Raw genomic sequence first — 17,215 nt, 5'->3', positions numbered from 1 at the left:
TCCATCCCATCCCTGGGGTTCCTGACCCCAGTCTCTGCTCCCCTCCTGGCTCCATCCCATCCCTGGGGTTCCTGACCCCAATCCCTGCTCCCCTCCTGGCTCCATCCCATCCCTGGGGTTCCTGACCCCAGTCTCTGCTCCCCTCCTGGCTCCATCCCATCCCTGGGGTTCCTGACCCCAGTCTCTGCTCCCCTCCCCTTCCCTGCTGCTCTGCCTTGTCCTTGTGGCCGTGTTCCTGCAGGAGAGGGGACAGCAGGAACTCTGTGTTCTGTTTGTCCACTGGCAAAGCCTTGGCCATGTCTGCCTGGGCTGGACCAGAGCTGGCTCTGCAGGGCTCAGCTCAGGCTCAGCTCACAGCACAGGGAGAGCAGTGCCAGGAGCAGAGCCATGCCTGGGGAACTGAGGGTCACATCCAGGATCAGCAGTGTCCCCTGTGGCCTTGTCCCTGTGAGAGGAGCCAGCCCGGGCTCTGGAGCAGGAGCACCCTGCAGGTCCTGGGCTGGTCCCTGGGCTGGGGAATGCTGTGGAGGGGCACTGCAGGGCAGTGCCAGCCCCCAGCAGGGCAGTGCCAGCCCCCAGCAGGGCAGTGCCAGCCCCCAGGGGAGGACCTGTGCCCCAGCTCCTTTGCTGTGTGCCCCATTTGTGCCTCCTGCCCCACGGGATGTGCAGAGCCTGCTGCTGGGGGCTCAGGGATGGAATCCTCTGGGCAGCAGCTCCTCCTTTCTGTGCTGCACACCTGGGAAATGTGAGCCCCAGGGCAGTGCCCAGCTCAGGTGGGATGAGGGGGGTCAGCAGCCCCTCCCTGGGGTGCAGCTTTGGCTCCTTCCATCCTCTTCCTTCCTGCTCCTGGCAAGTTTTATCCTGGATTGCCCTGCAGAGTTTTTCCTTGGAGTGTTTGCAGGATCAGGCACATCAGGATCCTGGGACTTTCCCAGTAAGGTAATGCTGGAGAAAGCTTTTCTTGTAGCAACATTTTGTTGAATTTTCATCTGAATAAGCTTCAGTGAGGCGTTGGCACTGAAGGAGCTCAGGGAGGTGGTGGATGTGTCACAGGCACTCCAGACCCATCCATTTTCCATTTCTTGTGGAGACACTTCATGAAATGACAGAAAAGCACTGGCAAGAGTTGGAATAATTTCACAGAACACCCAGCAAACAACGTTAAGGTCAATGAGAGATATTTTATATTTTTATATATATATTTATATATATCTGTGTGCGTGAGAGAGAGAAGAGGATTTTTAACAGTTATTTTCTACAAATCTTCCCAAGAACAAAATGTTTTTATGAATGTTCATGAAGAATGAGTCAAAATAGAGCAGGCTGGAAATGTTTGCTGAATTTTGAGCCGGATAAAATGCCCATCCTCTGCTCGCCTCTCTCATACACTCATACATAGATATATAAATATATCTGCAGGGGTTTGATGCCATCTCCCATCAGATCCTCACAGGAAGGCTCTCAGAACCTGGACATTTATGGACTTGGCTTGCTGTGCTTGCTCCCTGTGCAGTGTGGGTGGGCACAGCTCACCTGGCAGGTGAAGCCCTCCCTGCTGCTTCACCTGCTCCCCATGGCCAGTGGCACCAGTCCACCCCAGTGCCACCATCCTGCCCTTTGGGGCTGCATCCCTGGAGTGTCCCCTGGCCTCAGGAGCTGGGGCTGGAGCAGGAAAGGCTCTGTGACAAAATTCAGATTGAAATCCCTGCAGGCAGGAGCAGGGCACTGAAACAGTCCCTGGCAGCTGCCTCAGCCAGGCTGACAGGGACACGCTCTGTAACCAGGGCTGGTCAGCACAAATCCTGCAGCTCTGAACTAAAGCACGTTCCTGGGGAAGGAGGGGCCCTGTGTGTGGCCAGGCTGGTGCTTTCCTCTTCAGATGGCTGCAGGGACGTGGGACACATCATTCAGCATCCCTCTTACATCCTGACTGTGTGTATCCACATAAATGTGTGTATATATAAAACACACGCATTTAAATACAGCAAGCTGTGTTTGATCCCATTTTGGCCCTGTTCCCTGCCTCCCTCTGACCCTGCCTGTCCTTGTCTCTGCTTTCCCATGCCCAGGGCTGAAGGCTTCTCTCCAGAGGCTGCAGCTGGAATATGTGGACGTGGTCTTTGCCAACCGGCCGGACAACAACACGCCCATGGAAGGTTGGTGGGAGCTGCACTGGGAGGGGTTAACCTGCAGTGCCTGATCCTGGCCTAAGGGCTGACACTGAGGGGGGCAGGAAGTGACAGTTTGTCATCAGTTGTTCAGGTGGAGCAGTTTAAATGTGAAATATCTCATTTTGGTCCATGGGAGGTGTCCCTGCCCACAGCAGAGGGTTGGAATTAGATGTCCTTTAAGGTCCCTCCACCCTCTTTAAGGTTTCTATGTCTACCCTGCCACAACATGAGTTTGTAGGTTTTAGAAGGAAATAGAAGTTTCCTTTCTGTCCCAGGAGTGGCTTTAATGTTTGGAGTATTTCCTTTCCCTTCAGACAAAGAGGATTTGTGGCTGGATTTAAGGCAGGTGTCCATGGCAGGTGGCACAGGAGCCATGGTGGATGGTCCATGGGAATCAAAGAGAGCTGGAGCTCTGTGTCAGGGGTGCTGGCACTCATCTCCTTGCTGGCCAAGGGGCTGTGCCACGCAGGGTGACCCGTGGGTGCCACCCAGTGCAGGTCAGGGGCCAGCCTGGCATTTTAGGAGCTTCCCCAGGAGCTGCTGAGGTCAAGGAAGACTCTGTGCTGTGTCTGGGAGGGAGGTGTGACCTCTGTGCTCGGTCTGCTGTCACTGAGCAGCCTGGAGGGGCTCCCCTGCCCAGGGCACAGCTGATCCCACACCCCAGTGCCAGCCCTGGCAGCAGGCACAGGCTGTGGCGCTGGCTGAGGCTGGAGCAGGGTGAAAAAAAGGACATTTCTCTTATGAATGGCATGCTGGAGATACTTCCCATCTTCTTCCTGCCTTTTTTATGGATCACTTACAAAGGCACTTCCATCCCAGAGCATCTGCTGGGCCATCTGTCAGTGCTGCTTGCTGAGCCACTCCATGCTGCTCAGCACCACACACGCCTCAGCTTCTCCCACAGGGAGCCATGCAGTGCCTCAGAAGGCACCTTAGAGCTCATCCCACCCCCTTGCACGGTCCCAGGCTGCTCCAAGCCCTGTCCAGCCTGGCCTTGGACACTTCCAGGGGTGGGGCTGAAGGAGAAGGTGACCTTAACGTGTTCCCACTCGTGGCAGCACCTGTGGGTCGGGCTGGAGCAGCCAGCACGCTGTGAGCAGGGGGGCACAACCAACCCAAAACCTGGATGTCCTCTTTGTTTTCCCTTTCTGCTGCTCGTGGGGTTTGTGCCTCAGACTCCTCCCTCTGTGCCAAGTGCCCCTGGGCAGCAGCACCAAGGAGCAGCTTCCCCAGATCCCTCTGTGACCCCAGCCAGAGCAGATCCCTCTCTCCCCAGGCTGCCCAGGCTCTGCTCCTCCCCTGGGGAAGGAGCAGATGAGCATCCTTGGGGATTTCTGTGCTGGCAGTCACTTGGGCCTCAGGGCACCTGGCAAAGCTGCTTAGCCTAAACCCCTGAAATGTATTTAATGTTCTTAAAAGTCTCCAAGCAAATTAAAATAGTTTTCCATTGTAAAAGCAGGGAATGTTGGAGGCAGGGAGCAGCTGGAGATGAGCACCTTGGGCAGCTCGTGGCACCTGGGTCTGGCTGTGCTCCCTGTGCCCCAGAGCCAGGCTGGGGTCTGAGGGCTGCCCACCCTCCCTGGGGCTGGCTCAGCCATGTGTGGGGTGTCCCTGCCACCCTCTGCCACCCCAGACCCCAGTCAGGGACCCTGGGGATGGCTGGTGGGAAGGATCTGTCCTCTCCACAATTCCTGTGTGCTCCGTGCCTCGTTCCTTGGGATGAAGGTCTCATCCCCCAGCTGGGCAAGCAGAGGCTTGTTCTTCACCCCAAGGGGCTCTTCCAGCAGGGCAGCAGGACAGGAGGGTCCTTGGGGTCCCTGGTGTGTCCCCAGTGCCACAGAGCCAGGTGCCCACAGTGTGCCCAGCAGCCAGGCACAGCCTGGCACACAGAGAGGGAAGGTGGCAATGTTCCTACCAGGGAACTTTAACTTACTTCAGGGTTATTATTGTCATGGTGCCAGGGGCTGCTGTTTGGGATTTGAAGCATTGATTTATATTTAAAGAAAAGCAACTCCTGTTCTTAAGTGCTGCCTTTTGGGCATCCAGCTGGCAGGACAAGAGATCTGGGCCTGTGCCCTTCCCAAATCCCATTGCTGTACCCTGGCTCTCTCAACAAGGAGATATATATGTATTTATATATTTATATACATTTTCTGAGTTGACTTTGGGGTTTTTTTTGAAAGGAGTAGAGGCTGGAGAAATGAAAACAACCCCGGGCTGAGATGTGTAAGAGGCGTGTGACGAAATGTTTTCCAAAACTCCGAAATGGTGGCAGAGCAAAAATAGAAAACTAAACCCAGGGAGAAGCTGCTGAGGAGGGAGGGAGGAAGGGAAGGATCACTTACAGGCTTAGGCTGATGGTGGTAGGCAATGAAAAACAATTTTTAATTAAATATTCAGATGGAGCAGCTTGAAATTGCTCATGAATTGAGTTGTGGAGCCCTGGTCAGGTGGAAGGTGTCCCTGCCCACAGCAAGGGCTGCAAGAAGAAGATCTTTATGATCCTTTACAATCCCAACCAGTCTTTGATTCTATATTTACACTCCACTGAAATGAATTGGTATTTTTTCAGGAAGAACTGGAAGTTTCCTTTACATGCCAGGGCTGGCTTGAACGCTCTCTGGGGTTTTTATTTCCTTTCCCTCATTCCCTCGGATAAAGTGGGTTTGTGTTTGGGTTTGAGGCAGGTCTGTGTGTCAGAGCAGCCCTGTGGGTTATGGATGGAGCCTTCCCCCTCGCAGCTGCCTGCAGGAGGGCTCTCAGCAGTGCCCAGGCTGGCACTGAGCTGCTCTGTGCCAGGCTTCTGCTTTCCTGCCCTGAGCAGGGCGAGAGGGCAGCCGGTGTCAAAGGCAGCTGTGCCTGCAGCCCTTACCTTGCCCCTAATCCTCAGGGGTGCTCTGGGCACTGCAGGCTCCAGGGCAGCCCCTCCACAGGGGTTTGGGTGGTCAGAGCTGCTGGGGTGGGCGGGCAGTGCCCACTGACCACGGGGTGCCACAGGCAGCAGTGCCCCAGAACTGTTTCCTTTCACTTCCCACGGTGAGTTTGGCTCATTTACTCCATTCTGTGGGCAGTGGTCGTGTCTGTGCTGCAGCCCTGTCAGAAATAGGGTTTGTTACCACAGCCAGGGCAGGACTGTGGCTGCTCCTGGGGACTGTGACACAGGGCAGCGCTGGATGGGATATTGGGAAGGTGTTCCTCCCTGGGAGGGTGGGCAGGGTGCCCAGGGAAGCTGTGGCTGCCCCTGGGTCCCTGGCAGTGCCCAAGGCCAGGCTGGACAGGGCTTGGAGCAGCCTGGGACAGTGGGAGGTGTCCCTGCCCAGGACAGGGTGGGACTGTAGGAGTTTTAACTTCCAACCCAAACCAGTGTGGGATTCCTTTAAACTAAAGTTCATGGGGGTTTTTTCACCCCCAGGTAGGCAGGGAAGTCTGAGGGGTGAAATCCAAGATCCTGTCCTGGTGTGTGTGGCCTTGCAAGCTTCCATAGCCCAGAGAACAGCCATGGAGACCGTGGCCCTGCTGTGGTGCAGAGGTGACACCTGAGGGTGACAGGGCCCTGGGTGGAGTTGGTTCCATCAGCCATTCTTGCAGCTTTGTCCCTGGTATTCCTGGTAAAAAGAGCCAGACCCCAATATGTGCTTTCAGGAAGCAAATTTTGAAAAAGGAATTTATTTTGAAGTTTATTTTTCTGCTGTGCTGCCCTCTTGTGTTCCATTTTGGAGCAAATGTCCTTTTAGGGCCGTGGTAGGCAAGAGCCAGGTGGGAGAAGCAGTTCTGAACCAGCTGCAGGGTCAGGGTCTCTGTTTGCACGGGAAATGCTTCTCCAGCCACACCTGGGCAGGAGAGCACGGCAGGAGCGTGCTCAGGACTGTCAGTGTGGGGCTGCTTGGAAGTGGGTTTGGTGCAAATGTGGCCTCTGGGCACTTCTCACACTCCTTTTTTTGCTCTCCTTTAGAAATCGTGCGGGCCATGACACACGTGATCAACCAGGGCATGGCCATGTACTGGGGCACGTCCCGCTGGAGCGCCATGGAGATCATGGTGAGGGGCCTGGGGGTCCTGGGGAGGGGCCTGGGGGCCATGGGGGTCATGGTGAGGGGTCTAGGGGTCATGGTGAGGGCCATGGAGATCATGGTGAGGGGCCTGGGGTCCTGGGGAGGGGCCTGGGGGCCATGGGGGTCATGGTGAGGCCATGGATATCATGGTGAGGGGCCTGGGGGGCCATGGGGGTCATGGAGGTCATGGTGAGGGGTCTAGGGGTCATGGTGAGGGCCATGGAGATCATGGGGAGGGGCCTGGGGGCCATGGGGGCCATGGTGAGGGGCATGGAGGTCATGGTGAGGCCATGGAGATCATGGTGAGGGGCCTGGGGGGTCATGGTGAGGGCCGTGGGGACCATGGGGGTCATGGTGAGGGGCCATGGGGGTCATGGCATGGCAGCCCTGGGCATGCTGGGTTCCACTCCATCCAGGCTTTCCACCTCAAATCATTTAAAAGCTCGTTCCAGAATGAGCCCCGTGCTAATTAGGAGAAGTTGTGTAGGGGTTGGGGTGGTTTATTTGGGTTTGTGTCATTTTGGTTTGACTGAAGTCAAGTCCTTCAGTTTGATATCAGCCTGGCCCATGGCAGGAGGTGGAATGAGATGGGCTTCAGTGTCCCAAGCCAGGCTGTGAGTCCAGGAGATGCCAGGATTGCAGCATCCTGCTGGTCCCACTTGCCCTTGCCTATCTCCTGCACCCCCAGAGAACGTGGCCTGGTGTGTCCTGCAGGGTATTTCCATTTTCTGAAGTGCTTTCTCCACGGTTTCCCCTCTGCAGGAAGCCTACTCCGTGGCCAGGCAGTTCAACATGATCCCACCCGTGTGTGAGCAGGCTGAGTACCATCTGTTCCAGAGGGAGAAGGTGGAGGTGCAGCTGCCAGAATTGTACCACAAAATCGGTGAGGCTGAGCCTGCTGGGCCTTCTGGCTGGGGCATTCCCAGAGAGAAATGGGGGGCAGGATGACCTGGGGCTCCAGGTGGGACCCGTGACAAAGCCAAGTCTCTATCTGATAGTGACCCAAAAGAAAAACCAGCTTACTGTGCCTCTGATGAAATATTGCTTAATATTATCTGTTAATAACTAAAGTGCACTAATGAACATATTAAGTATTAATTGGCTTGGCTGCTCCTTACTCTCTGAGATCCATGGGGTCCATTAAGTGAAATAAATCCCTCAGGGCATCAGCAGCACATTCCTGCAAGACCAGCGGAGTGTTGCTGCCACAGAACAGAAACACGCAGCAATCAGTTTGCTCTTGGTTCAGTTTTTGACTGAAAGCTGTATTTTTTGCCACAGCTCTGCTTTGTCCCACTCCCCTCAAAGCCCTTTTTCTGTTCCCTCTGCAGGGGTGGGAGCAATGACGTGGTCTCCCCTGGCCTGTGGGATCATCTCAGGGAAATACGGCAACGGCGTCCCTGAAAGCTCAAGGGCTTCACTCAAGGTATTTCTGGTGCACGTTTGAGTTGTGCTGCTTTTGTCAGGGCAGGAAAACAACAAAGGGGAAAGGGCTCCCTCGTGAGAAGGAGGGCTCTGCTTGGATGGATCAGCTCGGTTTCTCTGGCAACCACACTCCACAGAGCAGGAGAATCTGGGTTAGAACCAGCCCAGGCTCCCCAGGCAGGGAGCTCAGGGGGGCTTGGGGCAGGTCTGGGGGCTGCTGGCTGCTGTCCCCACCCTGCACTGAGGAGCATCACCCTGGAGGAGGCACGAGCCAGGGGCTCTGTGTGGCTCCAGGCTCCTCACTGATGTTAATCCTGGAATGTTTAGGTTGGAAAGGACCTCCAAGGCCACAGAGTCCAAGCCTGAATGGATGCAGCTGCTGCCACTTGCAGCCCCCTGAGCCATGTAGGTCCAACAGGCTTGGACATCGTTTCCCTGGGTACCAGCCTAGGCCATGGGGGTCCTCAGCCCCCCAGTATCCCCCCAGTGATCCCAGCATCCCTCCAGAGACCCCCGGGCCAGGGACAAGCCCACTGAAGACCCATGGGCTGCTGGGGGCTGCCCTCTCTAACAGGTTTTGGCATTCTGGTGTCACCACAACTTGGTTTCCCCACAATTATCCTGGCTTTATTCTTATTGGGGGTTATGGGGTCCAAAAAGAAAACTGGGGAGATTCCAGGTTCTGAAGTGGGAATAAAGCCAGAGAACTGAGCACAACAGGAGACATTCTGGTCCTGCCCTAATTGCTTTGGGTAGCCCAGCTTTGTGTTACTCAGCCTCCATGACCTTCTGGGCTGGACGTGGCTTTTCAAGTGCTGCTATTTATAGATATTTATAGATTATAACTATAAATCGCCTTAAACTCCCCACTTTGGAGGCTGAAAGCTGACAGCCTGATGTGCTGTGATTGCTCTGCAGTGCTACCAGTGGCTGAAGGAGAAGATCATCAGCGAGGAGGGCAGGAAGCAGCAGGGGAAGCTGAAGGACCTGTCCCCCATCGCCGAGCGCCTGGGCTGCACGCTGCCACAGCTGGCTGTAGGTGGGTGTCTCACAGCTGCCCCCAGCCCTGGGGAAAGGCTGACACAGAAAATGTGCTCTCTTTCCACCGTGGTTTGGGCCAGGCCTGCAGCTGGAGATGTGTTTGTTGTTTAAAATCTGTAAAAAATTATTGATCCTGCAGTGGTTTGGGGTAGAAAGGACCTTAAAGCCCATTTTGTTCCAGCCCCTGTCATGGGCAGGGACACCTTCCACTAGCCCAGGTTGCTCTAAACGCGTCCAGCCTAGCCTGGGACACTGCCAGAGATCCAGGGGCAGCCACAGCTCCTCTGGGCAGCAATTAATTAAACAGGGTTGTTTCCAGCAGCAGCACCAGGCTGTGACTGACAGGGTCACAGTGTCCTGGGCATCCCCAGGGGTCCCACCTCCCTGTTGCCCTGGACATCCCTCCCCCATGAAGCCATCACCTTTGTGGTGCTGGGCTGGCAGACAAGAGAATGCTGTTCTAAATGAGTTTAGGGGTTTTTTTCCTAATAATTATCTTTATGCTGCTGAGAACTGAGGCTGGAAAATACCACATGTCTGTCAGAGAGGTGATCCCTGGTTCCACATCCCAGCAGTGAATCCTTGTGATGGGGAAAACCCAAACCCCACAGCCAGGAGAAGTGCTGGGGCAGGGAGCAGGCTCGGGTGGGATCCTGGAAGATCTGTGGGGTTTGATATTTGATCTGTGCACTTCCCCCGGGTAGTGCCAGAGGAGCAAAGCTGCGACAAAGAATGAGATGATTGTCAAGCAGAGACAGAGGCTCTGTCAAACACCAGGACTGGAGCGAGGCCCTGTCAGCCCATCTGTGTCCCTGACCACCTTGTGCCTTTGTTCCCAGCATGGTGCCTGCGGAATGAGGGGGTGAGCTCTGTCCTCCTGGGATCCTCCAACCCCGAGCAGCTGATCGAGAACCTCGGAGCCATCCAGGTGAGTGCAGGGGGTGCCACCTGTGTGCAGGGAGACACCCCCAGACCTCAGCACACCCCTTCTCTTAGCACAGGGCTGACACTCAGGATTCTGTCTCTCAGCTCCATTCATGCACCCTAATCAGGCCCATCCTGCTGTCACCATGGCTTAGCACCTTCTGGGGTCATTGCACACATCTCCAGTGACACGAGGGTGGCATCAGCAGCTTTCATGCACCTGAAAATGCAAGTGAGTCCAGGGCATGTTGTGACAGATTCTGTGCTGTCACATGTCACCTGCACCCACCTTAACTATTCCCTGTTGTTTTTCCCCAGTCAGAGCTTCCTCTGCCTCTGCTGTCCTTGCCACCAGCTCGTCCCAGTGCAGCCAAGCAATATTTCACACACAAAGCTGAGAGGCTTTACTGTGATTCTCCCACTGATTCTCCAGTGGTTTCTCCTCTAAGGGAGAAAGTTATTAGATGAATGCTTAATATCTGTCCCACAAAAAGCCCAGCGGAAATGTACTTTGATAAAATCTAGCTTTCATTTTGGAACTATCTCGATTAAGCATCGCTTTCTTCCACCCCAGGTCCTTCCAAAGATGACATCCCATATTGTAAATGAAATAGATAATATCCTGGGCAACAAGCCCTACAGCAAGAAGGACTACAGATCCTAATGCAATGCATGAATTTCCTGGACTGCATGGTTTAGAAGTGCTCTGTACTCCAGTACAGCCCTGAATTACTCTCATGAGAATCATTCAGCACTTGCTGCTCGGTGTCTACTGTCACTGGATCCTTCGAGATGTGTGCTCTTGCTACTACTCTGCAGTGAATTTAAAAGCACAGTTGATCTCTCTTCTAACCAAGAATAACCTTGTATTTTCTTACCTTCTTGACCGAGTTCATTAATTTTTACTTTACTCTTTGCACCTCATGCTTGTGCTGTGACAAACACTTGTAAAGCAAAAAAAAAAAAAAAAGAAATAATTTATAACCTTCAGGTACTTGGTAATTAAAGAAGGATGTACAGATCTATTTTTTCAATGAAGAAAAGCCAGATACAACTTCAGGTTTTAATAAAACCATGTTTGGGAAATCTCAACTATAAAGTTTCTTCAGGTTAACAGATGGAAGGGGCAAGCTCAAACTTTGCTTTTTTATGCAGAATATAAGCTCTAGGATTTCTTTGTAGTTGAATAAAGGCTGTAAGACAGAGAACTAGTTAGCAGTTAGATAGTTCAGCTCCTACTTTTCCAGCTGTTCCAGCTGTGGAGTGCTCCTGGGCAGCACCCTGGAGCAGTGCTAGGCAGCCCAAACACGCATGTCAGGTTACTGAGCACGACAGCTCTGCAGAGTTCTACTTCTCCATAAACCTTAAGCCAAGAAAGCCATGACTAAATATTGGGTTTTGCATCTATAGAAACCTGCCTCTACTTCTGCCTGCTTGTAGACAGAGCTACTGCAAATTTCAATATTCAGGAGCTTTTAAGGATCTAGATACTATAAATATGTACAATATATAGCTGCTGAGAGCTGCAGGAACAATCAGGTACGTACTCCAAAAGGCTACACCTGCTTCCACTTGCTTTGGAACCGGGGATAAGTAAATGCACAGACACATTTCAATCAGATTTTTGTGAGCATTTACAGGAGTTGACAGGAAGAATTTACATCTGAATTTGCCCAGCTCAAGCCCACATTGTACCTTCCCAAGGATTTGCTCTGTACCATGCTCCTCTGATTTCAGTCTGTATTTCTTCCATCCCTGCTGGGACACAGCTCTGTACAGTATTTGTAGGACCCTTGTACTCCCCCCTGCAGCACTCACCTGGGCCAGGTGAGCAGCTCCCCACACCTGAGTGCTCTCCTCCTGTATTTGAAGCTGTGGTGTGTGTAAATGACTCCTGCTGTACATGAGAAATGCAGTCTGACTGGAATTCTGCTTGGAGACAATAAAAGCATTTTGTGCATCTACCCTGAGAGCTGCAGACCTGTTACTGGAGCTGCTCTGGGCCAGCAGGGCTTTCTGCTGAGGATGGGGGTGCTGGTCCACAGGGAACATTCCAGCTGTGCCCAGGAGGGACAGGAGGGAGCTGGGCTGCTCCCAAGGTGCTGCTGGCAGTCAGTCCCCAAGGAGCACAGCAGTCCCAGGTAAGGTCTGGCCTGGCCTGGCCTGGCCTGGCAGGGAGGGGACAGGGGTGGATGGGATTTTGGGAAGGAATTCCTCCCTGGGAGGGTGGGCAGGCCCTGGATCCCTGGCAGTGCCCAAGGCCAGGTTGGACATTGGGGCTTGGAGCAGCCTGGGACAGTGGGAGCTGTCCCTGCCATGGCAGGGGTGGCACTGGGTGGGATTTAAGCTCCTTTCTAAGCCATGTTCTGTGATTTGGCCTGGAATGAGCCCAGTGCAGCTGTCCCCAGCCTCCCCTGGTGACAATGGCCAGTCCCAGCCAGCTGGGGTGGAGCCCACCCGGCCCTGCCCTGGGATCATCCCCAGTGCTGCATTACCACTAACTACTGTTAATTTTTACAGAGCTTCAACCATTTCACAGTGAACAGCTTTATTAATTTAATATAATTATCCTCCCAGTAACACACTAATTCCTTTTCCTCCCCCTGGAGGTACAATTTCATGTTCTTTCTTCCCCTTCTCATGTACTTGGGAATCCAGTAATGTATTAAAACAAGATCAATTCCCACCTTTAATTGAGGAGATGGCATTGTCCCTTACAGGCTCTGAGGGCAATGTGGGGCCAAGCAGCAGCCCTGCTTCAGGTTAAGCCTCAGCATTAGACTAGAGAAATATAATTTCAGTGTTTTACAATGAATTATTTATCATTGCAGCTTGTAGTGGGGATTACAAGAGAAAAACCATACACCACCTCTAAAGGAAAAAAAGAAAAAAACAAACTGAGAAAGTGAACACAAATCCAAATGCCAACCAAAAAAAACCCCCAAACTTTTCTGTGAAAGCTCAAGATCAGGTTTTTTTTGCAGAACACATCCCACCCCATCCACCCACCTGCTTTTGTTTCAGGCTGTCAGTGCTCAATGTTCCCTCTCCAGGAAAATTCTGACATGCTAAGCTCCGGGCCTCAGCAACTGTCAATACCAAAAAAGCCCTAAGAGAAGATGAAAAGCTGGTAATAAAAGACTCAGTGAGCCGGCAGTAATGGCAGAAGAAAGTGCTGCTTCCAAGCACTTTGCAGACAGCTGATTTTCTGGGGAATACACCTGCTAAAGCCCTGCCAGGAAAGTGAGTACAACATTGTCTGTTCAAGGGTTTGAGTGCAGCTCTGGGGGCTCTGGGAGCAACAGAGCAAAAACATCAAAGTCCTGCTGCTCCCAGAGGAGCCAGCCTGGCTTTGAGCTGGGCTCTGGATGTTTGGAGAGGGCTGTTAAAAATCTGCTTTATGTGAGTAAAATACTCAGCTAAAACCCATCAATTATATCCCTTATAAGAAGTGAGGCCAAGGAAAGGGAAACTGTCCAAGGCAGGCAGCAGCTCTAGGGAATGTGTCCTTCCAGTGCTGAATAGTCAGGCAGAAGGGATAGAGAAAAACCCATGTATTTTGAGAGAAAACACTCAATTAAAGAGTATTAAATGACCAAAAGTCCTTGAATTTGTCAGAAATAGAGCCTGTCTCCTGCTCGTCACATTCTGCATTTTGCTCTATTTTCCATTTAATCTTATTGAAGCCAAGATTAGCTGAGTAATTGTTCCATTAAATCTGATTGAAAACTTTCTTTCTTCTCTCTTTAGGATCCCAAGTCTGTAATGGCAGGATCTGTAACTGGAATTCCATTAATATCAGTGGAGTTTGGCATTTAAGTGAACAGCTGCTCCAGTGATAGCCAGAAAATAAGGCACAGGATTGTCTGATAAACCCATTATTAAAAGCCAGCTAAAGCATTTTTCTTAAGCTGTGCAGGGAGACTGGCAGGGTTTTTTATTTATTTGCAACTTTGAAGATTAATGGGGAAAAAAAAAAGTGCAATCAAACCACTTCAAAAGCGTTTTCCTAGGAGATTAAGGCTTTGTCCTGACTCCATGTTACTCAGAAATGAGGAGTGCTTCTAAGGAATATGTTAGCTTGTAGGTGTCTCCTCTCTTCTGAAGCAGAAAGAGTTGACAAACCTAGATATGAAAATCCCTGTTTTTTAAAAAAATGAAGAATGAAAGCACAAGGAATCAAATGGCAAAAAAAAGCTCCTTTTAATTACAATTTTTCAAGTTACAATGATAAATGGATTGTCCCCAGGGTGGAGCTGCAGAAAGATGATATCTGCTCACAGCTCACACACCCTCTCCTTGCTAAGTAAAAAAAACTGAGTAACTCCAATATCAAATACCATGTAAAGAGACCAAAAGTAAATACAATCCAACCAGTTTGGATTCAAACCCTCCCCACATTTTCCTCATGCTAAAAACCAAAAAATATTCCTATTCCACCCTTAGGCATTTTCACAGCAGTTGAAGCCTCTCTCAGGAACTGCTGAGGGTTTTGTGTCTACTTGGATCCTGTGGACAGCAGAGCAATCAGTCCTGAGGAAGCACTGATAGAAAGGATGTAGTTTCTGGAGGGAACAGGTTAAGGAATTGTCAGGATCCTTCCCTGGTACACAACATTTGGTAGGAGTTTTATGAAAAGGAAGGCATTGAAATGACCTTTCTCTGGAGTTTTAAAACTGGAATATTGCAAGCTGAAACACAGCTTCAGAACTCACCTTCAGAATGAAGGCACCCATAAAGTTCAGCCTGTTCTCTTACAAGTTTTATAAATACAGATCTTGAATTAACTGCCCTGTTGGCAATACTAATTTCCTTCAGGAACAAAACATTTTACTTGTGAGCTACTGGAGCTGAAGCATCCTGGCAGGGAAGAGCTCCAGGCAACCAACACTGACAGTGTTTGCAGGGAACTGAGCTGTGTCCTCACTCCAAAATTACAATGGAAACAGCAAAGCCAGGAGAATTCCTGTGTACTGTCCAAGCAATATCCTTAAAACATCTCATGTTTTAAGAGACTTTAATTGGGAGACTTTTTTTTTTTTCATATTTTTGTTTCAACATTCTAAGCTGCTGTACTAACCATGAGCTGCAGGTACCAAGAGAAGAATGCCACAGCCTGAGGACAACCTCAGCTAGTGGTGGCAGCTAATAGGAGTGGGGCTGTGGGGGTTTTAGGCTGGGGATAAAGGATACACAGTGGGGTTGAAGTTCTTCAGCACAAAAAAGGAAGCGATGATAACCAGGACCAGAAAGAGGGTGTTGTTGTAGAAGATGGAGAAAGTTGTTGCTTCATAGTCTGCAACTTCATTTTTCTTCCACAGAATCCTAGGAGCAAGTGGAGATAAAATTTCAAATATATTTTAATCAATGGGTACCACAGAATGCTGGAATGGTTTGGGTGGGGAGAGGGGCCTTAAAGCTCATCCCACTCCACCCCTGCCATGGCAGGGACACCTTCCACTGCCCCAGACTGCTCCAAGCCCTGTCCAGCCTGGCCTTGGGCACTGCCAGGGATGGGGATATGCAGGCACACCCACATGATGAAGTGTGCAGTAGGTTTTCCAGGAGACAGAGAGTTTGGCTCCCAAGCTCCCATCCTGCACAGTCCCAGTGGGGATCACATCTAAGGCCGAGTGCATCTGAGACCTTCCCTTGACAACTCACCTCAAAAGGGCTTGAAGCTGAACCACGAGCTACCCTGCAGCTGCTGCTTCCCAGAACACAGAAAAACAGTGCAAGCACAGTCCCTACTGCCCCACCCAGAGCCTCAAGGACATGCAAGGCCCTCCTACAACAAGGGAGAGGGGGAGGAGGACAGAGAGATCACCTTTCATCCTTCTCCTTGCGGGACATCTTCCTGTTGTCCGCCTCGGACAGCTTGCGAGTCACCTCCTTGGAAACAGCATCTTCTCTTTTCTGGGCTACTCTGTAAGTACCACCACTCATGTCACACTTCAGAAATGAAAAAACACCACAGCCCAGCCCTGGCATTACAGGAAGTTTTATGTTCAGTGAAGAATACAACTTAGCCAAGATACCTGACAGTTTTGTCAAGGTGAAGGGATAAGAAATAATAATAGCAATTACTAACAGCAATATAATTCACATCCAATAAGTAATATAATTTATAATTTAATCATAATTTGTAGTGATACCCACAGAGCATGATGGTGGATTTATTTTTTCCCCATAGTCTTAGGTGACAAGATTTGACTATAAGTACAAGACAATAACAGAAACCAATTAGGAGATACTTCTGTGCAAAATATGTTTTGGAGTAACAACTCAGGCATCCTTATTAATAAAAAACTACAGTAGTAAATGGCAGTTTTGTTCAATTATTAAATGATAAATTCCAAGAGGCACCAAGCTTACTTGTGTTTGAGGACAAACTTGACATTTTTATATGCAAAAGCCACGAGATAGGTACTGATGAGGGTCATGACGCTGTACAGGACTGCAGACTGAACAAGATCCATATGCCATATTCTCCAATAAAGCCCTTAGAAAAAAAGAACAATGACAGTTGAAGCAGTTTCTCTCCAAGAAAATCGACCCATACTGGAGACCCACACCGGATCTGAGCTCTGTAATTCCACAGTCTCTGCCTGAGCAAAGCCAACTCCTCCAAAATCACTCGGAGCTCTTCCAACTGCATTAAAAGTACTGTGGAAGGAGCTCTGTGAGAGCACGGCAGAGCCTGCGGGCAGCGCTGCTGCGGTGACACGTCAGTGATGCTGCCCTGCCGGCCGGAACCGGGACCCGGCACGGCTCGGAACCGGGATCCGACAGGGCCGGGACCGGGACTCGGCACGGCTCGGAACCGGGATCCGACAGGGCCGGGACCGGGAGCTGACACGGATCGGAACCGGGATCCGATAGGACCGGGACCGGGACCCGGCACGGCTCGGAACCGGGATCCGATAGGACCGGGACCGGGACCCGACACGGATCGGAACCGGGATCCGATAGGGCCGGGACCGGGAGCTGACACGGATCGGAACCGGGACCCAAAACGGCTCGGAACTGGAACCCGACACGGTTCGTAGCCAGGATCCCACACGCTCAGAACCAGGACCCGACACTGCCCGGAGCCAGGATCCGCCGGGGCTCGGAGCAGCAGCCCCGGGATCCAACGCGGGCAGCGGGACAGAGACCGCGGCGGGCAGTGGGGAGCCCTGATCCCTCTCCTCAACCTCCTGGTCCCCTCAGGGGCTGCTGATCCGCCTCTTCCAGGGTACTTTGCTCCCCCCATGGTTGCTGATCCCCGTCTTCCAGGGTATTTTGTTCCCCCCAGGGCTGCTGATCCCCCTCTCCCCTCAGAGCCCGCCGCTCCCCTCACGGCGGCCGCCCGCCCCCGCCCGCTCACAGATAGGGATGGCGGAGACGATGAAGGCGTTGCCGAAGAAGAGCGCGGAGGACTTGGCCGAGAGGTTGCGGCTGAAGTCCTGCAGCAGCAGATCCTCCTCGGACTGCTGCCGGCCGCCGGGGCCGCCCTTGGGAGCCATGGCGGGACAAGGCAGCGTCAGCGCGGCCGAGCGGCTCCGGGTCAGGCGCCACGGGGAGGGGCGGGCCCGGCGGGCCGGGAGCGCTTCCGGAGCG

At 52.1% G+C, this 17,215-nt stretch overlaps 2 protein-coding genes across 3 annotated transcripts in view; one reads left to right on the top strand and one right to left on the bottom strand.

The window, feature by feature from the left end:
* The window catches only part of KCNAB1 (potassium voltage-gated channel subfamily A regulatory beta subunit 1), a 61,463-nt gene extending 49,886 nt beyond the window's left edge, over nt 1-11,577 (top strand). For both annotated transcript variants that reach the window (XM_059855884.1, XM_059855883.1), the window contains exons 8-14: nt 2,070-2,156; nt 6,124-6,209; nt 6,986-7,106; nt 7,555-7,649; nt 8,567-8,687; nt 9,529-9,617; nt 10,188-11,577. In XM_059855884.1, coding sequence (XP_059711867.1) covers nt 2,070-2,156; nt 6,124-6,209; nt 6,986-7,106; nt 7,555-7,649; nt 8,567-8,687; nt 9,529-9,617; nt 10,188-10,277 — 689 coding nt within the window. In that variant the 3' untranslated portion in view covers nt 10,278-11,577. The remainder of the gene's footprint in view (nt 1-2,069; nt 2,157-6,123; nt 6,210-6,985; nt 7,107-7,554; nt 7,650-8,566; nt 8,688-9,528; nt 9,618-10,187) is intronic.
* Nucleotides 11,578-13,792: 2,215 nt separating this feature from the next.
* On the bottom strand, nt 13,793-17,160 carry SSR3 (signal sequence receptor subunit 3). Its single transcript, XM_059855882.1, has 5 exons — nt 16,983-17,160; nt 15,989-16,115; nt 15,441-15,539; nt 14,807-14,938; nt 13,793-14,178 (listed from the first exon to the last, which is right to left on the bottom strand). The coding sequence occupies exons 1-5, from the start codon at nt 17,119-17,121 to the stop codon at nt 14,112-14,114; spliced, it is 564 nt and encodes a 187-aa protein (XP_059711865.1). The 5' UTR covers nt 17,122-17,160; the 3' UTR covers nt 13,793-14,111.
* Between the last annotated feature and the right edge of the window lie 55 nt (nt 17,161-17,215).

This window comes from Haemorhous mexicanus, chromosome 10 (assembly GCF_027477595.1).
Source record: "Haemorhous mexicanus isolate bHaeMex1 chromosome 10, bHaeMex1.pri, whole genome shotgun sequence".
Classification (NCBI taxonomy): domain Eukaryota; kingdom Metazoa; phylum Chordata; class Aves; order Passeriformes; family Fringillidae; genus Haemorhous; species Haemorhous mexicanus.
Note: the sequence above shows the minus strand (reverse complement) of the source record. Positions and strands in the feature narration are given on the sequence as shown.

Coding starts and splice junctions, on each gene's coding strand:
- SSR3 (XM_059855882.1), bottom strand. CDS start 17,121: ATGGCTCCCAAGGGCGGCCCCGGCGGCCGGCAGCAGTCCGAGGAGGAT. Junction 14,939..15,440: donor CGCAAGGAGAAGGATGAAAG/GTGATCTCTCTG, acceptor ACTTGCTCCTAG/GATTCTGTGGAAGAAAAATG. Junction 14,179..14,806: donor AAGAACTTCAACCCCACTGT/GTATCCTTTATC, acceptor TGTTCCCTCCAG/AAACTACATCCTTTCTATCA.